The sequence below is a fragment of the Scophthalmus maximus genome, chromosome 13 (genome assembly GCF_022379125.1).
Source record: "Scophthalmus maximus strain ysfricsl-2021 chromosome 13, ASM2237912v1, whole genome shotgun sequence".
NCBI lineage: Eukaryota > Metazoa > Chordata > Actinopteri > Pleuronectiformes > Scophthalmidae > Scophthalmus > Scophthalmus maximus.
Genome location: NC_061527.1, coordinates 15,865,921 through 15,889,290, shown reverse-complemented (window position 1 = coordinate 15,889,290; position 23,370 = coordinate 15,865,921). Strand labels below are relative to the sequence as shown.

Genomic DNA, 23,370 nt, shown 5'->3' with positions numbered 1-23,370 from the left:
ATTTGTAGAACATTTCTTGGCAGCGACATCGTCCTGACGGTTACTGGAGCATATGTACACGGTGGGAATCAGAGCATGTATTCAACAGTATCTGAATGAAACCATAAATCTACAACTTGGTGTTGTCAGTGTTCCACCATGGTGGGCTGTCTGGACCCCATCACTGTCTTTACACTGCTGCTTTAACCATTGTGGACCTTTTCAGAAGAGTCCAGGTGAAAAGCTTCACTCCACAGACTCGCTGGGAGGTTTTCTCTGACACAGTAATGGCATTTTGTAAAAAAACAACACGAAAAACGCGAGTCAAGTCATCAAATGGTCATTTCAATTGTTTGATATAGAAAATCTAAACACATGAAGCGATTTCACTTTTTGCAATATGCCAAGATTGTTTTTGTCTCTGTGTTCTTTACTAGTCATGAATAAAATATAAATTTTTATGTGTCAACTTCAGGATGATATGTTCCATGAGGGAAAACAGAATTGAATCAGACATAAATGCAACTGCACAACAAAATAAATTCAATTATTATATGAAACATTTTTATTATAATTATAAAACGCAGGGGGAAAAAAACATTAATTCCATTTGTTTCATTAAAACATCTTAGGATAGAAGCACCAACACCGAACAATAACAATTTTTTCCATAGAAACCTGGGGCCTTTGGGGAAAATAGGTTTGCTGTTATTGCACCTCAAACCTGCCCTGGCTTCACCAATCAGAGATCACGAGACACGTACTGGAGTTCACGCCACGTCCGTTGAAATCATTTACCCAACAAAGGACCGTGAGCCTCCTACTTAGAGACAGAAAATCTAGACAGAGGCATTTGTTAGACGAGGAAGATGCTGAAAGTCGTAGCCGTTTCGCAGCTTCTCGAGGTCAAGCTAACTCATAAAGCTTTACAAAGCTGGATTTCACTGGAGGGGCTTGGATGTATGTGACGGTGAGAACGAATCTGAGGAGAGATGACTAATTGTATCCTTGAAATACTCTTTGAGGAGCTGGGTCCTGGTCCTGAGTTGCGATACTGAGGGACTTTGTCACACCACAAGATGGTGAAATTGGCTTGTGGCGTGCAGTAGTTTAAAGAGAATCATTTGCATCATTTCAAGCAACTGGAAAAGTTCCTGAGTTAAGACCTTTGGCAGGATTTGGAGTAAACAGCCTCGACTGCAACGCTCTCACAGGTTTATCTGTCAACAATGTAGCAGGATGGAGTGTGCTGGAGAACTGCATAGAGGCTTTAAGTTCAAATCATGCTTCAACACCAAAGGACTTTGATAACAGCACCTCATCCCTTTTGACTGATTATACAAGTAGCTACAAGACTGGTTGAGATCTGAAATACATGTAAAATAAGTGTTTCCCTGAACTATTCTCACCGGCATATACACCACACCGCCCTCCCAGGCCAGAGAAACTTCAGTAGGTTAGACTGGACCTCCCAGAAAGCCGCCAGGCAAAGCTCGTGTTGACGATTGTTAACCATAAATCCCTGCACCACAACTGGAGAAGAGCAATATTTTAGTATCAATAGCTGCAATTTCCTTGTTTTAAGTGAAGGAGAGCACCGTGCTGTCTGTCCGACTAGTAGTATTACAAACTGACAGGAATCTGAAGACACAGTTAAAAGCATAACATGTAATTGCAATTGTATCAAACATCAAGAATATGAAAATCATAACAGCATCAACGATAATTACAAAGAACCTCTCAGTGCTGGTAACAAATGGACTCTAATCGTCTCTAAGCTTGATCTAAAAACGACTTTCTTCTTTTCACTTGAACACTCGCAGAAGGGCAACACGTGTTTACAAAGTGAGTGCACAGGACAGGAGTTTACTATAAAGCTTTCATTATTAGTCTATACTTCCCTTACATATGCACTGACAAGTGGGAAAATAAAACCACACACACAAAAAACTGAGCTTAAGTGTATTCCCACTATCAGAGAAACAAAAGAGGTTTGGCTGCTCTCACTTTCAAACGAAGTGATGCACGCGCACGCTCGCACACGAAACACAAGTGTTCTACATCAGCATGTCTCACAGTAGGCGTACATTACATGGGAGGGCCTCGTTGGTAAGACATCTACAGACGGACAGTGCGGTTGTGAAGAGGCCGACTCTCAGCTCTGTGTGCACCAGTAAAGATCGAGTTGGTAAAAATCAGAATTACTGTTTGTCTTAAAAAAGAAGCACCATTTTTCCTGCAGAATGTGGGTTGGTACAAAAGTAACAAAACAACAACGATAAAAATGATAACAATTCTGGAGCTGGAAACCTAGTTGTGTTCAAGTCACATCATCACTAGGGTACATATGCTGCGGTGTCGCCATGTTGTTAGACACCATCTATTAAGGTCCTGCGGTGGCAACGCTTCACTCTCCCCGGCTTCAAGCCTCCTGTTTAACAGGTTGAATTTAAGGGTCGCAATGCCCGCACCAAAACACCCCTATTGACTTATATATACTCATATATATATTTATATATGTATAAACTGTGTATAGAAACATATCTTATATACCCTTCTGTTTATGATGGAGACATACAAGGAAAAACAAAAACCTATGTACAAAAACAGTGTGTCTTGTTCACTTACAGATAAGCGACTCACTGTTGAGAAAGCGGGCTGATGCATGCTGCGTGAGAAACGTGGACCCCTCATACCTGTTTACTCTGAACCAGCTGCTGCAGAGTAGTTCATCAAAAGGTGGCGTCTACAGTTGTACACTAGGCATTCAAAGAACCATACAATAGCATATTAAATATGAGAAAGGAAAATACAAAATTCAAAACGGCTTTACAATTGTCCCTGTGTACAGCACCAAGTATCTGATTTGTTTCTGATGTTTTCACCATAGAATAAATAAGATCAGGCACAGTCCAAATTTAGCACCATTGTTTTCAGACTGTGAGTCAAGTACACACACTATTGCATTCTACAATGTCAACACAATTCAGGATTAAAAAAACAAAGAGAAAAAACAAATACCAAGGCAAATGGAGAGAGACTGACGGCATAAATATAATAATCTAAATTATACACAACTATACAGTTGGAGAATGAATCACATTCACAGTACAAACATTGTTTAGCCCCAAAAAAAACAAATTACACAATACAAAAAGCAAACAAAAAGGTGTGAGAAGAGTCCAGTAGTTTGTTGTGGTTATGGTTAATTGTGTTTTCCCAGTGTGTGAGGTGTTTGCATGCGTGCGTGAGTGTGTGTGTGTGCGTGTTGTATTAACTAAATGCAGTACAATTCCACACACTCGTGTCCACATTTGAGTCTAACACATTTTTGCTTGAACCTGCCTTTACCAACAGCAGAGATAAATATGAGTAAGTTTAAGAAAAGTTAAAAATTCCTGCTGTGGCCCCACAGAGTAGTGTGATTTATCAAACTGATTGAAGGAGACACTCTTCATAAATACAGAAATTAGTTAAATCTTCTATTATTTATTTTTTTACACCTGGATTCAGTTTCACTTAACAACAGTGCAGCCACAACCCCCTGACACTGACTGTGGGTTTCTAGGAGAGAGTGGCTGACAAGACACGAGAACACAAAGCACCATCTCATTAAGCAAATTTCATTGGGTCTTATTTTAAAAAAACAAACAAACAAAAAAACATTTAAAAGGTACTGTTATTGTTGTGCTCGGCTCAACGTTATTGGCACCCCTGGAGATGTTGCCAATTCACAATGTTTTCAAAATGAATCCGTTATCAGATCATTTTCTGTCAAAATATAAACTGGTTTTCTTCCACACTGTTTTAAAAGGATGTGAAATAAACCTGGTTATTGTCACAAAATACAAAAAGGCTCCTTTCTGAGTAAACAAAGAAACTTTCACTCATATGATAAATATAAGATATTAGAAGATAAACACTGAACCACACCTCAAGAAAAGTTCCCATTACTGAATGTGAATTTTAATGGTTTTGTTAGTAGCAAAGAAAGGAGACATTAGTTTTTAGGTGAGTCAGAGTTTTGTACCACTTTGCTTTTGGGTGAAGAGTCTTTAACGTGAATGACCCATTTTCTTTCATATCACTAGAGCAAATAATCAACATAACCAGAGTTTGTGGGGTGTCAACAATCCAGCCAGAACTTTTTTTTTTGCTACATGAGTAACTATCTTAATATCCAGTGTGAAGTCAGACCAAAATATCGTGTTCCTCATCTTGCTCAATAGTCAAACGTACTGCGACAGTAGTGAAACCGAATTTCACTGAAGAAAGAAAACAGAGATATGAGAGGACACTTGCAGAGAGGAAAAGCTGCATGTCGTCTGAGCAGAATTCAGTGAACTGGCCTGTGTGTGTGTGTGTGTGTGTGTGTGTGTGTGTGTGTGTGTGTGTGAGAGAGAAAAATGTGATGAAACTTTAGTATGTGTGCTTTAATCTATTAATGTGACGTAAAATCTATGAAATGTGATATTTTTTGAAGAACACCAGTTGGTATAATCTTGACTAAGACACAGAAGTGACAAACTATCACACCACGAGCACGTTAATGTTGAACCAGACATGATAAACTCAGTTAATTTAGAGCTGGGCAGCAGCCAATACTGTTGTAAAGTCCTCAGACCAACATAATTAACTTACAACACCCCTCACATTAACATGACCAGTACCAATGAATTCTGCTCAAGGTAACCATAGTGGTGGTGCGGGTTCGTGTGTGTGTGTGTGTGTGTGTGTGTGTGTGTGTGTGTGTGTGTGTGTGTGTGTATGTTTGTCTCAGAGATCCCACTACAGAAGCCGGTCTTGGAGGCGGTTGGGTAGTGCAGACGTTTTGAAGCACCAGTGAGTGAGGACAGTGTCTTGGTCCGCACCTGGACATTTGCATAGTTTATTTAATGTTGAGGTAGTATTCATCAATTACCTGGTGGATCAAAGTAGAAAGGAAGAAAAGCACATGAGTGATTCTGTGGCTGATACATTCAACAACTGAGCCAAAATGGTATGAAATCATGTCACTTTCAAAATCCACTTTTATCATCCAGCATAGGTTTTATACTTTCAATCTAAAACCCAATAAATGTCTTACCTTGTTCAATCAGAACAACAGCTTGTGGGAGCACAGGGAACACAGATATCCTGTCTCTCTCACTCCCTACCAGTCTCTCTCTCTCTCTCTCTCTCTCTCTCTCTCATTCTCCTCCTCTCTCCACCTTCTGATTGCCCTTTTCCCTTCCCCTTCCTGTCCTCCCTTCCCTCCCCCTCACACCCCAAACCCTATCTAGGTCGGGAGCCGGGGAGCTGGGAGGTGATGTAGTTACCATGCATGCCCTGAGTCCTCCACATGCTCCCGCCACCACCTGAGCTGCTGGCTGGTGGTGGAGGGGGCAGCCGGGGGGAGTAGTGCACTGCGAATGGACAAGACGACGAGGAGGCTGACATGGAGGAAGAGGAGATGGAGGCATTAGCGGTGGCGGCGGCAGCTGAGACAGAAGCAGAGGAGGCAATGGTGGAGAGAGAGAGGGATGACTGTGCTCTCTGGTGATGGAGAGAAGAGAGTGAGAGACGGGAGGCGTGGAGGGAGTCTGAGCGAGACGATGACTGAGGGTCAGGTGCTGAGATGGAGGGGGCGTTATGTAGGGGTGGCGGGGGGGGCAGGGAGAGCATGGGGGGAGATGGGCTGTGCAGGACCGACTGGGTGCGGCTGTGCTGAGCCTGGGAGAGGGGGAGTGGTGAGGACATGGAGGCCAGGCGTGTGGAGGCTGGCTGGGGGGAGGTGCGCTGCTGGGTTTGGGAGGAGGCAGAGGAAGTAGAGGAGAGACTGAGCAGAGAGCTGAGGCCTCCAGAAGTGGGCAGCGTAGCCCCAAACTGATGGGAGGACACTGAGGGAACCACGTGGTGAAATATACCTGCAAATCATACAGTAGAAAATGGAAGGAGGGGCGGAGCGAGAGAGTGGAGAGTGGGGAGTGGGGGCAGATAATAGAAGCAAAGACAGCGAGAAGGAGGGGGGACAAAGAGAGAAGCAAGGACTGAGCCGAGTTGTGCATAGCGCCAAGCAAGTCTTAGACAAGCACACAAAGCAAACGTAGTCAGTCCACTGTGAATGTCGCCAGACAGAAAACTAATAAATGTGGCCAAATCAGGATCACATTAGTGTCTGTACCAGTCTGTACCAGAGTCTGTACCAGAGCTAAATTGATTAGTGGCCGGATTTTGAGTTACCAGTGAACTGACTCAGACATACAACTCCAACAGATACACCCACAGAAAATGATAAAGGAGTAATGTAATAATCATGTAAAACATGTTATGATTGGCCGTCAATCACAGATCTTTAAGACAATTCACGGTATTTTTCATTTTCATCATTTTTGTGATACAATCAATGATAAAATGCAACATTTTCCGAGGGTGTTTCCAACTGCAGCACTCAAGCCAGTCCATGTCAAAGCGAGGCAGCGCAGAGAGTAAGTCAGTCGAAGACAGACAGAACGACAGCAGCGCTGGGCCTCCACTTACCTGACTATATCATCTGGTCAGTTAGCTCAGTCTATTCTTCATTAAGTTGACCCCAGGATAAGTCTAACACCTCGCTCTGACTTTGAATCCCTCAGCAAAACTTTACATGATCACTTAACCTGCGATGCTCACCTCCAGCCGCTCCCCCTGCCAGCCCGGCACTGGAGAAGCTTCCCAGGGCAGAGTGTCCGTTGACGAGCCGCGGGCTCCCACTCACCGAGGATCCGCCTGTCTGGGCCCCGAACAAGGACTGTAAGACCGAGGCCCCTCCCAGTGGGAACTGCGAACCCAGGTACTGTCCCACAGATGACCCTGTGGTTGAGGACACTGCTACAGGACTGCCTCCCACCTTCCCAGTAAGAATCCCCCCTCCACTGCTGGCAGCGGCAGAGATGAAGAGGTTCTGACTGCTGCTTGCTGCCAGGCTGCTGCTTGTCTTCAAATCCCAGTCCCGAGGCGTCTTCTGCTTCTGGAGGGCCTGGCGCTGGTCTGAGCTGCTACCTCCCTGAGCTCCACCACCACTGCCGCTGCCTCCACCGCGAGACCCTGCCTCCTGACTGAGGAAGGGATTGGGGGTCATGTAGCTGGACGACTCTCCTTCACTTCCTTTTCTCACATGTTGATTTTGTTGCTTGTGGTCAGAATCTGAGTCTGTGCCCCGGCCGGACCCACCCATGCCGAAAGGAGAGCCCCCCTGTCTCAGGTCGGAGTTGGGTTGCTTAGGGTCGGAAATAGGTGAAAAAGTAGATTTCCACTTGCTGTTAGAGGACAAGGACGACGAAGACGAGGCCTCACTGCCTGTGCTGTTTCCACTGCTGCTACCAGACTTTCTGCCTGGTGGTGGGGGAATAAAAAGAGTGGTTATCATCAAGTAGTAGAAGTGCAAAAGTTTTTATTTCAACACCAATACAAACATTTTCTTCTTCCTCTTACCTCTTTCACCGTCGCCCAATCTACTGGGTCCATCCCTGCTCTCTAAGGATATAGTAGCAATTTTTCTTTCAATACTAGAGAAAAGAAACACAATGCCAAATCAAAACACACTCAGTCACAGGTGGCAACAAAATGCTTGAGCTCTATAAAAACTGCAAGAGGTGATACAATCAAATGACATGAAGTCAAGTTTTTGATTCAAAGAATTGATTTGAAATAAGAGCAAATGGAAATGTTGTAATTGGCACCTGGACATGAAGCAAAAGCTTAAAGGGCTTCAGAAAGATGAAAAGTAGCCTACAGCTGTAGTGGAAACTCAACAACCAGAGCAGCTCAGCAGGTTCACTGTTCTCGAATTACTATGACTGTATTACCGTGAACTAGAGCTGTCAGCTGGGTATCCCGAGTCCTCCTCATCAGAGCTGGGGGCTGAGGAGTAACGGCCTGTGCCATTGAGCTCCAGGGGGCGCTCTCGCTTCAAGACAGGAGGCTGGTCCAGGTCCGGCCCAATGGGGCTGCGACTTGATTGTTCTGGGGAGGAGATGGCAGAGATCTCCAGAGGCTGGTTGATGTTGTTCACCTGTTAGGACAAGGACGTGCAGATCACAACCAGATGACTCTTCGATGAGGCCAGACGTAAAGTTTATTCACAAAAAGGTGAAAATGCAGCACGTTTTTGTAACAGACCCCACAAGCAATATATTTCTGTAAAAAATGCAGCATATGGCCTGATGATAGTGAATGTGACTGATAGAATTAGTAGTAGTTTGTAATCATTATGCAATGATTCAGTGAACCACAATTTAGTACAAATCGGTACATCAACAATCAATATAGTATCATAATTACTCCCTGCTGGATTCCATCTCAAATGGTGTTGGGGACTCACCATAGAGTTAATGTTGAGTGGTGATCCCGAGGAGTGGTTGTTGGAGCTGAGCCCGGGGAATGACCTCCTCTTTGGGGATCCGCTGGCGGTGACAGCCCCTGCCGAGCTGCGTTTCCTTCTCCCACGCTTGCGTCCCTCTTGGGAGCCCAGGCTGTGTGAGGAATGCGATGACATAGTATGCACGGGCGTGTGTGCGTGTGGTGTGCCGGGGGACTGGTGGTGGTGGTGGTGGTGGTGGTGGTTTCCATGGTTACTGTGGTATCCCTGCTTGGCTGAGTTGCCAGTGTGATGGTGGAGGCGTAATCCTCCGGCCGCACTGCCTACACTGCCTGACGAAGTGGAAGACGAGGATGAAGAGGAGGAGGACGAGAAGAAGATTCTCCTCCGCAGTTCACTGTCCTGGGGCTCAGTGTCAGATTCAACCCCCTGGCGGTCTTGTCCGTCTTCTGGAAGAATCCTTGGTGGTCCATCTGCATACTGGAGCACACCTCCAGTATTGAGTGGAGGGCTCTGGATGGGACCTCCTCGAACTATCGGTCCTGTCAGAGGAGTGTTGCCATGTGGAAGAGGCGATGACAAAGCACCATTATGATCCTCAGGGTGAGGACCTCCGTTCATCAGCCCTGAGCTGGAAGAATATCCTTAAGAGATCAAACAGATAAGAGATGAAGATGCATAGGAACAGCAGACAGGCAGTTATCAAATACAAATACAAACATTTAACGCACCTCATTTGTATTATTTGTTCAGTAATGTCTGAGAATGTGGTGTAGAAAACTGCAGTGCATCTATAGGGTTATATATATATATATATATGTATATATATATATATATATTGAGGGGTTAAGGAGAAATTCTTACCATTGGTCTGGCTTGACTGAGATACAGGACTCGGAGTACTTCTCTGAAATTATGAGCACAAAGAAAATAATGTGTTAAACTAGAAAAATAAAGGAATCTAGGTGTAACAATAGCTGTTAATACTAACCACTCTTTTTGTGTGTCTTCATGTGTATAATCACATAATCAGAACATTATATCTGCAGCAGGGCAACAATGTCGGTAGCCTAAACTAAGGTACGAGAGCACTTCCTGTCAAAGGAGTTTCAGAAACTGAAACCGGATGTCATGTTAAATGTGTACAACAACAAAACTGCGTCGCTCACTTTATTTGTGATGGCAAAAAAGAAAGTGTTGTGAGGGTCCTCACCAGTCTCTCAGCTCGACTAGGGAGCACCACGCTGGCCAGTGGGATGCTGACTGGTAGTTTACTTGGGTGGACAGTGCTCAGGGGGATGCTGATTGGAAGGCTCGTAATGCTGTTATCACCCTGAACAGACGGACTCCTCTCCTTACCACCCTTTAAAAGAGAGCATGGGAAAATGTGTTGAGAGTGAGATAACGAAAGATTGCAAGAGAGTTAGAAAACTGCATGTTTACAGACAGCAAAGAAAAATGCATATTTACCCTCTCTAAACTTTTCAGTACGTCAGTTGCATTTGGAGAGGGGCAGTTCTGTTTGGCTCCAAGCGGAGAGTTAACACCACCCAGTTCCCTATAAAAAGAGGAAAAGACAATTCAAAATTTACTTAGATAACAGTTTAGTGCTTTACAGACCAACCTGGAGACCTTCAAAATAAAATAGTTAACTGTTGAAAACTGGGAGATTTTAGCCCCTACCAACCTGTGTGTGGTCAGTCCCGGGCCTCTCAAGTAGGCCGAGGCAGTGGGGTCCTGGTTAAGGTGCCTCCGCAAGGCAATCTTGGCAGGGGAGAAGCGCGTGTAATCAGGAAGCATGTGGGAGGAGCCTTGCTGCCTCTGCCGAGCATCAGAGGCGGCAGGTACGATCTCGTGGTCAGGAGAGATGGGCAGGTAGCGAGAAAGAAGCTCTCCCTTTGTGCTGGCCCGGTCAAAACAGGGTGAGCTGGTGCCATTAATAGAAAGCTCTGGGTTAACACCATTGAGGGCTGGGGCAGAGGACAGGCCATGCTTAGAGGAGTCCATGTCTGTGGAAGAGCATGATTCCAGGCTCTTTCTGTATGGGGAGCCCTCGCGGGGGCTGTAGGATTTGAGCTGAAGCAGCTCCTGCTGGCGTTGACTTTTCTCCAGCTCCACAATGCTGATCTGCAAACAGACACCAGGGGGAGCCATTACACAGGAAGCAATTCAGCATATCAACAACCGTGATGAAGAGTAGGCCAGAGAACACAGCAAGTATGGAGGAGCATAATAAAGACTGATTCCATCATTTGTAGATGTCGAGGTGAACTGTATACCTGCAGCTCCAAGCAGTGTCTCTGTTTCTCAGAGATTTGTCTGCGCAGCGCCTGCTTCTCCTTCAACAAACTTTCCAAACACAAAGAGCCCCAATCGAGCTTCAGCTCCTCACATCGAGACTTCAGCTGGAAAAAAATGTACACATTTGCTGTTATCCATTTTCTTTGTAAAGATAAACTATACTGTAAGAGTTCAACAAGGACTTCAACCGTCAAAGACACAGATCATGAGTGGCAGAAATGGTAACAGGTGTGAATCACTAGAGAGGCTGCTGAAATAACAAGGTGGAGGCTACAACAGTAACGGGCTCTGGGGTCTCACCAGTAGCAGGCTGTGGTCTCGAAGCAAGACCATGTCTCTCTCAAGCTGTTTAGTCTGCTCTTTCAGCTGACGGTTGTGAGCCGAGATCTCCTTCTGGGCCTGCAGCAGGTCTTCCACAGTCAGAGCTTTCACTCCCAGCTTGCCACCAAACACACACACACATAATACACAATGTCATACATCAGCTAAAAGCATGTAATGCCTGAAGAACTATTTAAAAAAATCACTGAAAGCCGAGTCATCACCCTGCTGCAGTAACATAAAGTGTATTTGGGGTATGAACGCTGTGTCATGATTAATGTCAGGTCATGCTAGACTTGGCAAAGCAGAGCGTTTGTGCTGTCTGTATACCCTTGGATTATTAAATTGTTCATAATAAAATAAGTGTAGAGGGGTGGGTCAGGGACAAGTGGTGCAAATGTCTAGATGCCAATATAAAATCATTTACAGTTTACGGTTACATTTTCCTACCTCATCTAGTTTGGTCTGAAAGAGACCTTTGATCTTGTCCTTGTGAGACTGACAGACAGAGTGGAGCTGCTCCGCCTGCCCCGACAGGTCCCTGTGTTTTTGCTGGAGGCAGAAAGGTAAACAAGAAAACAGGTAATGTCATTGTGTGGTCGTGAAAAGTTGAAGGAAAAGAAGTAAATCAGTAACGTGTGTAATGACATTAAATACCTTCTCCTGTTCTAAAAGCTGCTGCAGGTTGGACCGGTACTGAGGAGTCTTCATATGGGCCATGAACTGAAGGTATTGAACTTTGATGTTATCTGTCAAATGATGTGGGTTCAAGACACAAAGAAAAACAAGCAACACAGAAAATTATTAGTAAGGTTTTTGGAATAAGTGATCAAAGACAGACCAACATGGAGTCTTGACCACACCATCGGTCAGGTCGGGCAGAAACTCAGACTTTTGGAAACAATGATGCAGACAACCATGATTGCTTCCTGATTGGGTCTCATCAGTCATGACATATTCCTCCCCGATACATCCTGCTCCTATTACATGATCCTTTTCAGGAACAAAACATATTGCATCAGCCTCGACTACCAGTGGTGAATGCAACATGGATAATGAATTCCGAGCGTTGTTGACCTCGATGTCTATCCGAACAGCTGTTATGCAGTAACATTGTGCATGTTGTAATGCTACAACTACATGTGCAGGAGGCAGGCTGTTGCTGTTACAATTACTGTAGGCACGCACAGATCCAGTGTACGTGTGTGAATATTTTTGATACAGAGCTGAAACACTCTCTTCGAGTGTTAACTAACCAGGCTTTCTGACTCTCCTAATGACATTTCATTTTCTAGTGTTGACTGTTAAATTGTCATTAGGAGATCACATTTTCAATGCTGTCCTTTGCGACAACTGAGCTTCCCTGCAAAAGTTTTGAATCTTGGATTTTAAAAACTGTATTTTGTAAATATAGATCTGTACAACGTCTAATACATCTTCACAAGCTCACCGAGCAGTTGTTGTAGACCGGGCGGTGTCGGGCTCAGCAGCAGTTGATTAGAGGGATAGTGTTGGACCTTGGGAGGTAGCTGGTAGAAGGGACTCTGAGGTGGCCGGTATGCATCTACACACACAACAAGCATATTTAAATTAAAGCCAAACATTGAAGTAAAGAGGATTTTAGTCTCTTCGATAATATGAGGCAGTTTAAGAGTTTAAGATTAAAGGAGCAGAAAATTGATAGTATTGTGTGTGTGAGCTCTGACCCTGAGGGGGTGCCGCAGAAAGGGTCTTGGCGTGCAGCAAATCCAGCGCGCTCTGATTCTTCTTGTTTTTCTTCTCAGCAGCCGGTGCATTTTTCTTGGGTCGACCGCGCTTCTTGTTGTTCAACTTTCGACCTTTGGACAAGAGCCTGGTTCTTCTGGGTTTTGCAGTGGGCTTGACCACTGTCACCAGGCTGGGACGCTCTTCCTCACCACAGGAGTCCTGCTGTAATATGCATGGACAGCACATATGTAAGTACACAAAGAGTACAGTGATTTCTCCTTGGTGATATAAACTGAATGAGGTGTTCGTTGAATACAGGCGAAGTAAATTTGCGCATGTCCTACCTTGTTTTGTTCTTTCATTTTTGTGGGCGTGGTACTATTGCTTTTACTATCCTTCGTATCCTTCTGCTGACGTCTCCTAGTTGCCTCTTGCTCCTCCTGATACAAAATCAACCATTTTAATTGTTTCAATTCTAAAACCTAGTCATACGGTCTAAACATTGAAGAGGAAGACTTACCCTGAGTTTAGGATTTTTGAGACTAGCAAAATAGTTTTCAAGCTGAAAAAGACAAGAAAAAAAAGAGATTATTTTACATTGCTCTTGATCAATTCTATTAATACTATTATTATTAATGTAATCTGTCTCATAATTTTTACAAGTAATTAGTTCACCAAAGTTTCATTTACATCCAACAAAATTTGATTGGCCAACACCTTTGTCTGGATCCTGATTTTAAATGCCACTTTTACTAGTGATCCTTGTTCAATCACAATCACAACATTTTCTGTTATCACTTTTCTCTGCTAATGAACTCTCTCATTACATACTAAATACATCTGTTAAGTCAAACTCATTCAGGGCATCTTTTAAAGCAAAGGAAGCCCACAAGAAATATGGTTTTCTTGTTTCAAACTAATACACAACAAATGTGTGCTTGCATGTATTTGTATTGTTTCCACAGGGTCTTTCTGGATTACATGGCATTGTGGCAAAAGTTAAGTGGTGCTAAAGCTGCATTTTTGAAAGCACAGTTTAATTCAATCTGCATGCAGTCTAATTCTGTTCGGCTTGCTTGACCAAAAGCCATTCTCTGCCAAATCCCTACTGCGACACTATTGCTGCTGTGGTTGCACCACCCTTTAATTCATGAAAAATATACAACATAATCATAAAGAATGCGTACGGGAGGTGCAGCTGCCCATAGTGGTAACACGCAACACATCAACACATCGAGACCGTCACCAGCACCTTTAAGGCAGCCGAGCAGCTTTCTCACTGGGATTCCCTCTGGTAACCAAGGCTTCAGTGACTTCCAATGAGCTTGTGTTGCCTTGTATAACCCTGTATAACATCCTTAGATTGTTTACTCCTGAGACAGATTACTCAAGATGACAACAGCTGGTGTTATGACAGCCAGCTTCTTGAGTTGAGGTTACTCTTAGTGTCAAAGGTATAATGCGTTTGTACCTCTTTGCCAGTCATTGAATGTTTTATTGTTCCCAATATTTTCTCAGCAAGAAATTCTAGTCTCAGCACTTTTATAACTCATTGCAGGAACAGTGACATTTTCAGGGCTTACTATGGTGCGGTCTATGGTATGCAGGTAGTAGGAAACTGGTTTTCCAGTCCAGGAAACAGAGCCCCTCAGTGGAGAAAGCTCCACAACACGCATTATTGTGCCAATATCTGCATGAAACAGAGAAAAACATGCACATCATACACCAATCAAAGGAAGTTTTAAACATTAAAATCTGCTTTTTCACTAATTGTGGTACTTACCACTCAAGTTTCGACTGTTTATTCTAAAATTTAAAGGTGCAAAAGGTTTGGAGGATACAATTTTCCCACCTGCAAATGAACAACAACACAGAAAATAAGCATTAATTTTCTTTCTTTCTCTGATAAATTCTAGACACTGTGCAGTCAATCATGTTTTCTTCTTAAAACAGAAGTAATACAATATAGAAAAACTAAACAAAAGGAAATCTATAATTCAACCCTGTCGAGTTGATCAGGATTTCAATCGTGATATTTTTTTCGTTCTCTCTATTACAGAACTTTACCAATTAAGTATGTGTAGATTTCTGAACTGGATGTTTACATTAAACTTGGCCATAAGGAGTGATCACAAAAATAATTCAGTGGTTAGCTGCACAAGACTAACCTTCCTTCATGTTAGCAAAGCGCTCCTTCAGCTGGTGATCTACCTCTGGACCAAAGGCAAAGTTATTCACAAAAATAATACTGCAAAACAGACAAAGAGAGACACATTTCAGATTTACAGTTGGCAGTCAAAAAATATTTTCAGAGGAATGTGATTTAGCAAAATGACAAAGGTGACATGTTTAATTAGAGTTTATTACATTTCCTCAAAACAGTTTCTATGGGAGGGCTGCCTAGGATGCTCTTTATCTGGATAACCAGAGTTAAACCCAGTTCAGAGCAACAATAAACATCACTCAAAACCTGGTCCCCTGTGACCAGATTTGGTTTACCACCTTGTGTTGGCGATCCTTTCTTTCCATTCTTCAGAGAGAAAATCCCCTCTCTCCAACTGAAAAAGAGGGTAAAAATCCTGAATACCTGTGAATCTGTAGAACACCCAATATTCAAAATATGTGTATTATGAAAGGCTACCTTATCGTAAGTGCCACATTGAGTCAACTTACTGTGTATTCCCCATGCTTCTTCCCATACCATTTCATCCACTTCTTAAATTCTTTGTCCATGCTCTGAAAGAACATTTAATATATGATTATAAAAGTAAAATAAAAAAACTAACTGCCCAGCTGTGTGTTTAACTTAACTAGAGCCCTCGAGTGTCTTTAAATATAACAATTAATGTTGAGCTTTTGCAGCTGTTTAGGTCAACTCAAGTTGGGCTTATTGCATTTAAGGACTCTAAGAATAGCCCCTTGAAGGGAATTGGTGAGAAAATAAAATACTAACGAGGGAAACAGTATGAAGGCTGATCAGACACAAAGACACCACTCAGTGGAAAGACTCCTTTGTCAGACTTTGCTGTTAAATTAGCAAAACTGTCTGCATTGACAACTTCAATGGAACAACACATTAATTTTACTACAATGACGGGGGTGGCTGTGTTTTATTGGCACAGCGCCGTTATTAGAATCAATGCAGCTCTGGTCCTGTGAGATATTTGCATATTTACCTCTGCATAGGTGGCTGGAGTGTCTGCCTTTTCGACACCATAGTAGTGTTTACAGTTTGTTGCTGCTGCAACCTGCAGTACCACCTGGCCCACTCCTGCAAATAAAAATGTCATTATTAGTTCATAACTTATAGCAAACATATAAGGACACCAAGGCTGTCAACACAAATAGTAAATGTACTGTATTTGTATAGCTCTTTTCTATTCTTGAACACTCAAAGCGCTTTACAGGACAAGTCACCTTCACCCATTCACACACATTCATATAGCACTGATACTTACTGCGCTCTTTTATGTCACATTCATACACTGAATGTGCCGTCAGAGGCTGGTGGATGAACGTTACAGCCGCCCGACACGGGCATCCTGACCAAGTCTTTCAATTCAACACATCTTTCTTGTCTTTTGAAAAATCTGCATCTTACCATTTTTATTATAGGTAGGAACTATTAACCTACTAACAGAACATTTGAAACCTTCCATTTCTTTCTGATACCTGGATGTCCCAAAATTAAAGCAGACTAACCACTGCCGAGGTCGACAAAGGTGTCATCTTCCATCATTTCCATCTCGTCAATGATCTGAGCCACCAGGTCGAAGGAGGTCTCTCCATACACCTCAGGGGAGAAGGGCTCATAGTTGTTCAGCTTCTCTGGGTCAGTCACTGAGTGGTTGTACACCTGCTGGAGGATGTGTCTCAGCAGTCCATTGGATGGACGCTTGTTCAGCTTCATGGGCTGAGTGGTCCCCTTCCACTAGAAGATGAGATTCCCACTCGTTAATATATTTAATCACAAACAAAAATATACAAAGCAAGGCAAAGTGGCATTCCCCATATGTATTGTCAACTATCACTGGCCAGTCAAACATAAATCAGAAACAGCATTTGTCCCGACCACTAATGCAAATTCAAAGACAAAACACTACATGCTTTCTGGAGAAAAACTGAACGTAAATGAATAAAATTGAAAAATGTGTTGGTTTTTCTGGACAGACATCTGGAGTATACTAGAGATCTTTGGCTCTAATGAAACATCTTGATTAATAACTAAAACCGGTTAATAAAACCTATATATTATGACTATTATCATTATTATTACTACATACTGCATCCGGGTTGGCATTTGGCAAAAATTCTAATGTCTAGAATGGCAAAAATTTTAAGAGCAACAAAATATCCCATTTCTCATTTTGAGTGGCTACTGTTTTAACTTCCTTCGCAGCTACACAACACTGAAAAGCCTTCACACAAATGGACTCACTAGCTGATGAATGCTGTCAATGGCCCTGTTGTACTTATCACAAAGTCTCTGCATACTCTCGAAGCTGGGAAAATGACAAAAAATGGTATCAAGATTATATCCAGCTTCCCAAATACAACATAAATTTTACCCTTAATTTCACAAAAACAATTTGAACTTCAAATTCCATTTTAAATGTGCATTACTTGTGATATAAGAAAACGTTATTCCTGAAAATTGACTACTGAAAAGCGCTGTTTTCCGACACAAAAACACTGTTTGATCATTTTTTTTCTACAAGTCCTTTCAGCGTGATTGCAAGATGTTTTCATTTAGTGTCAGTGAAAGATTTTGATGCGACCCTCCGCTCACCTTTTTGTGTCATAGTCAATGAGAACATAGTTTTCCATTGCCAGTTTGAGGTCTGGGATCTCCTCACACACCCACCTAGAGAAAGTACACACATAAGATCGTCACTGTACAGTACACCTGACATGGTCATTTACAGTCTATGTGAATGTGGGTGTGTGCATGAGTTGAGTGAGAGGGGGTAAAGGCCACTTACCGTATGGTCTCGATGATTTCATGAGCAGCATCATGATGTTTATCCTAAAAAAAACACGGGATAAATGATAAACGTTAAATTCAATAACACCAATGACGGTCATTGATGGTAAGTTTTTCAGTTTAATCAACAAAAAGAAATAGCTGGACTGGCCTTCATGTTCGGTGTTTAATTAGACTGCACTGGTTTAAGTGCCTAATCGAAATGCAAATAACGCACATCCAATAAACATTCGCAGTGCTGGTGGAAGAGGAAATGTTCGAACCTCCTTCGGCAGCATTATCCCCAAACAAGCTTCCAGTAGGTGTGAATGACCTGCACAATGTTTTCTAAGAGTTCTGATCGAACAGAACTGCTTCAGCTGGGCCATATAATGAGGATTTCTGCTGTGAATGTTTCCCTTGAGCTCATTCCACTGCATCTCTATTGGGTGAAGCTCTGTGCTCTGAAGGTGAAAAGGTGGATTTGAAATCCTTCTGTATTTATTTCAATGTTTACAGTCATCATGGCATCATCCAGCTTCAACTGGCAGAAAGCCAGTATCCTGTAAAATAATTTGACAAACTTGAGAATTTATTCTCCACTAAATTTTGAGTTGTCCGGGCCCAGAGGCATTGGAGCAACCCTAAATCATGATTCTTTCTCCACCCTGCTTGTTATCTGGGATGGAGTTGGTATGCAGTTCCCTGTTTGCATCATAATTAGTTGTGTGTGTTGTGTTCCTTCAAAAAATTCAACCTTAGTTTTGTCTGTCTGCAGAACATTCTCCCAGTGACATTGTGGAATTTAAGGCTGCTCTTAAGGCATGGGATGTTTGTTTTTTTTGGAGAGAAACAGCATCCATGCGACCTTGAATCGTGATTTGCGAGTGTTAGACTCATGAAGAGATATATCAACCACCTCCAGAGATAATTTTAAGCCTTTAGCTGTAACTCTGGGCTTCATTTTTACCTGAATAATCTTTCTGCTTTGTGCCTTTGGACTCATCATAGCTGAACACCAACTTCTAGAGTTGGATCAACTTTTGGATTCATGGCAGTTTACATTAATTTAGGATTGTTAAAATTGTTTTTCACGAACGGTTCCTGGATGGTGCTGAAAATAATGAGTCTGACTCTGGAGCCCTGATGAAATATACATTAATCAAAAATATGGACAGACTGAAATGACAACAGTGCAATGTAACATCCACTGCAGACACAACTGTGAGCACCACCAGTATCACCAGTGAAGGGTGTTTTGACTACTCTTTTCCACCGTAGCCAACTTTTTCTAACCGGGATGCCACAATCTAATTTGTCCTTCCAAAGTTTCATCAGAACTTTTTCACAATGACATAAAAGATCACAGGGATCAGCTGTCGCAGACCCAATGGAAGTGCTGCGAGTAGTGCCAAATACCAATACCAATTTGTGCCATCAATCCAAACTTGGGCTCCAGCAGTGAAATATTCCCTTGTGCTTTTCCTTTGCAATTGCAATTGTAAAAACGCTCTTGGAGACAAAATTACAAAGAGTGCCTTTTAATCCTAAACGGCTTTGCAGTGTTTGTTTGCACTGACAGACAACATTCATCTGAAGTTAACCTATGTCCTTGTACATTTAAATTAAATTTAATATCACCTGTGGCTCTAAACCTCCTTCAGGAAATGGTTCAGTTCATTCAGACAAACCGTGTCTGAGAAAACCAAAGTGACACCAGTTTAAATGGCATTTTAGTCTAAAACAAAGGTTAATAAAACTAGATAAGATAAAGTTTTATTGATCAAATGCAGGGAATCTACAGTTACTAATGTTAGCTGGAGTGCACTGAGCAGTTGTGCGGAGCTGTGGAGTAAGAGGACTCAAGTTGCACCCTTAGCGCAGCCAATCTGAGCCTGTTGCCTGAGCTGACCCACTGACCCACTTTCAGTCTCCCTCTTCAGCACACTGCCAAGGAGAGCCTCTGGTGGACGGAAAAGAAAAGGGAGGATGTAAGGGAGCAGGAAAAATCAGAGGGTAAAAGCAAAGAAAGTGAAAGTGAGAAGAGTTGGAAACTGTGGGGGGGGGGGGGGGGGGGGGGGGGGGGGGCAGGCAGAGAGAGAGGAGGGGACGCCTGGTATTTGTCAGCTGTTTGAGGCCTGGCACAGCAGCCGCAGCTAACAGCTAACAGCTCACAGCCTCCCGGGCTTCCCGCTCAATGTTGCCCGCCACTACTATGCAAACTTCCGCCAAAGCTCAGACGCGAATGCGCACACTCAAATGTGCATGGTAACACAGGAAAACACAGACTATTTCTGTCAGCACAGAGTTCCGGTTGCAACTACATTATCAAGCTAATGGCTAGACATGCTGCTAATAAGCAGCATGAGCTACAAATCTTCGGGGCACAACCGTTTTCACACATTGTGTTCTACTCAAGAGCGAAGTTGTACAAGGTGTGTGTGAGTGTAGGAATAGAGGCTGTGAGAGAGCGAATGAGAGGTTGGGGGGGGGGGGGGGGGGGCACAGCAACACCAGCAGAGGGCTGCTGCTAAAAATAAACACTGATTCAAAGCGAGAGTCAGACAAAAAGAACAGGAGATCCACCTCTCTCCTTACGACGAGTACAACTGATGCACATGCAACTCCAGTTCAGTGACGGGGTTTTACGCCACGCACTGCTCCACTACGTAAACCTCAGCAGCCCTCGAGAACAAATGACTAAGGCAGGCGTGCCGCTTACACACTTGTACTACTCATACTTATCACAAAATACAGCTAGTTCTCATTGCTGCAACAACAGCATACTAAGAATTCAAAGAAACCCTTGATTTTACTGCAGTAATTGCAGCCCTGTAAATAACAGGCCAAGTACACAGGTGAGTATTAAACCAAAGACACTCAGCAGTACTTATGTAGTAGCAGTAGTCTGTCCTCGAAAATGCTGTGTAGGGCTGGTTAAAGTGCACACCCAGAACCAAATGGACAAAAAGCGGCACCACACCGGAGCTGCGCTTCATATGGAAGCATTTACAGATGCACAGATGTGGGCATTTAGTGAGACGGGTGAAACGGGGAGAAACACAGGCAAAACACAGCACAAGAGAAAGAATGAAAGACTATTTTCATGGACTTGGTTAGAACAGCTGCATTCTGATACTGCAACAGCCTGTGCAATATCCATGTTGTGTGTATCAAAACACAGTCAGCACTTTGTTCATGCTCTGTGGGTTCGATATGCAATCTCAATGCTCTGTGGGAGTGAAGTATGAATCAACATGGTGTGGGATCTGTTGCTGCCCGCAAGCAGTTCAACGAGGCTAAAAATTGGTCATGAAACGTGACTGGGGGGGAAAATGCATTTTGCTGGCATGTGTTTTTGAATTCTGCTATTACAGCATTGCAGGAAGGGAGCAGTTGCTTGGATCCTCCTCCCTGTAGTGTACCATATGGACATGAGAGGAAAGGAGAAGGGAGCGGAAGTCTTTCCCCTTTGAAAACACGGCACGAGTAAGCTCCATATTGCAGAACTGCGGGGCCATCAGCTGTTTCCAATTCAGTGCATGTCCCAGTATCACAGCTATCGTGCAAAAGTCTATCAAATTCTGGACATACGTGTTCCTGTGTTTACCCTGGCACAACACAACATAAGGAAATGGGCGAGGTTACAAATCCAGGGTGGAGGGACGGGCTCGAGTGTTGTCAGATTCTGGCTTGGTGTAAAGAGAGGGTCAACTCTGTCAGCCAGAGCAGAGAGGGGCAGCTGATTGCATCAACTTGTAACTCGGGCTCAATGACTGGAAACCCTTCTGGTTGGTACAGTGACAATGGCCGTCGCAGACTAAACGGGGACTGCCAGACAAGGTGCGCGTGTGGGTGGAGAGGAGATGCAAGACATCACAGACATTCGGAGAAACGCAGCCTCTTTACAATCCGCGCCGCCTGTCTCACCACAATTACTATCAACGAGAAGCTCAGTTCAAACTTGCGAAACAGACCACAGAGCTCGCAACCCGCTTCCCTTTCCGCCGATCTCCCATGAGTCAACTGCAGTCAGACGGTGACGCGCGGGGTGACAGCTACACGCCTCATGGAAATACAGCCGATCACTAGCTCGAGCAAAGAGAGGTCGTCGGCTCAGTCGAGGTACAGAGTTCGAACTGCCAGACACACCTAGCTGGCCTCAGTCATTAGGGTGTGATGAGATATAACAAAAACGCACTCGAGGAACACACACACACACACACACACACACTTTGTACATGTCTGTATGTGCCTGTGAGGTTGTTTACTAGCATCAGATGGTGGGTCTGGGCTGGGATCACATCCTCCCGTACGACCACTTGTGCCATGTGTTCCAGTAGCAACGCGGAGAGTCCTAACCGAGACACTCCGCTGACTTACTGACAGACTCGGGCGACACGAGCGTGGGACGTGGTGTCGCTCCGGTCGCGAGGCACCGCGTCGTCACTGGGTGTCAGTGTGCGGCTCGGTTGCGCTTGTGGCCACTTGGTAACGTTCAGCTCAAAAACGCGCCACAGACTTGTGTCCGTGCGAACCGCTTCCCGTGAACAGTTTGCCGTGAGCAAAAGGAGACGAGCAGGCCGATCCGCCGGCCGAGACACCCCATCTGTCACCGTGTCGACCAGCTCGACCTGATACTCCGGACGAGCGAGCCATGGCTCCTTGTGCTAGCCAGTATTAGCAAGGAGCTAGCTAACAAAAGACAGAAACAGAGACAACATCTGAATACATGCGGCCGGCGAGTTTCCCCCCGCCCCCGGTCGAATACTCACGTATACGGGCAGCGGCCACGGGTAGACTGCGGGCTCTGCTCCAACCGGCGACTTGAGCTTGAGCTCCAGCTTTTCTCCCATTCTACACTCCGCGGCGGCTCGGCGGTGACGGGTAGCTAGCTAGCTAGTGGCTGCTCTCCGTTAGCCAGCTGGTCGGTTTAGCGGGCGAGCTACAGCGTGAACATCTTCGCGAGACAAAAAAAAAAAAAAAACCCGTTGAAACGCGTGAGCCGAGAAGAGGACGTCGACGCCCGCTGCGTGGAGAACACCCGCGCCGCGCGGCCGAGCGGGGAAACGTCTCCGGCTTCGGTTTTGTATTTTGAATAAAAAAATCTTTTCCTTTTTTTTCTTTTTTTCTTTTTTTCACGTCCACTGGCAATAACACCTCGTCCGTGTCGCCGCCATCTTGCCCGGCATGAATATATATACGGCAGCGGGCCGCCGGGTAGCAGAGCGGACACGGACGTCACCAAGGGGACCGCGGTCGCAGCGCGTGGGCCGGCGACGGTGGGTGCGCGCGCGCGCGCGCGAGAGCGGAACGTCCCGCGGCGCGTGAGCGCGTCGCGTCACCGCAGCTCAGCACACACATGTATTTATATATCAACCAAGACATTTGACTCACACACTGCTTAATAGAATCATATGACTCATGCAAAAAAAAAAAAGACTTTGACTTGTACGAACCTTCACTTGATATTGGATTAGATCTAAATTAGATTTACTCAGACCTATAGAAACGTTTATATCACCGATTAAAAAACATCATTAAAGGCGTCCAGTGGCATCCAGTGCGCTGCCTTCAGGCCACTTCTTGCACTTTTTTTGGGGGGGGCAGGCAATTTAAATCAAACATGACATTGTTATTCATGTTATATGTTTCCTATATGATATAATCTGTGTTGTAAAAATAGAAATAAAAAAAAAGTCCACATTTCAGGTCTTGGCTAAATAGATGCATAGTTCTGCAAAACTGCAGAATACTGCTA

The 23,370-nt window shown here is 44.1% G+C and overlaps 1 protein-coding gene across 3 annotated transcripts; it reads right to left on the bottom strand.

Moving 5' to 3' along the window:
* Nucleotides 1-517: 517 nt before the first annotated feature.
* Nucleotides 518-23,020, bottom strand: dot1l (DOT1-like histone H3K79 methyltransferase). Of its 3 annotated transcripts, XM_035648938.2 has the most exons (29): nt 22,385-23,020; nt 17,629-17,672; nt 17,436-17,510; nt 17,085-17,148; nt 16,349-16,577; nt 15,823-15,917; nt 15,320-15,382; nt 15,149-15,204; nt 14,815-14,894; nt 14,430-14,498; nt 14,230-14,336; nt 13,167-13,208; nt 12,991-13,086; nt 12,646-12,868; nt 12,390-12,503; nt 11,597-11,688; nt 11,390-11,491; nt 10,919-11,056; nt 10,597-10,722; nt 10,005-10,444; nt 9,788-9,875; nt 9,531-9,680; nt 9,182-9,224; nt 8,321-8,961; nt 7,806-8,011; nt 7,432-7,505; nt 6,631-7,332; nt 5,066-5,885; nt 518-4,900 (listed from the first exon to the last, which is right to left on the bottom strand). In XM_035648938.2, the coding sequence occupies exons 1-28, from the start codon at nt 22,463-22,465 to the stop codon at nt 5,254-5,256; spliced, it is 4,872 nt and encodes a 1,623-aa protein (XP_035504831.2). In that variant the 5' UTR covers nt 22,466-23,020; the 3' UTR covers nt 518-4,900; nt 5,066-5,253. The 3 variants fall into 3 exon arrangements, with proteins under 3 accessions (XP_035504831.2, XP_035504833.2, XP_035504832.2); XM_035648940.2 differs by lacking the exon at nt 5,066-5,885 and having other exon boundaries at nt 22,385-23,015; XM_035648939.2 differs by lacking the exons at nt 17,085-17,148; nt 22,385-23,020.
* Nucleotides 23,021-23,370: the final 350 nt, after the last annotated feature.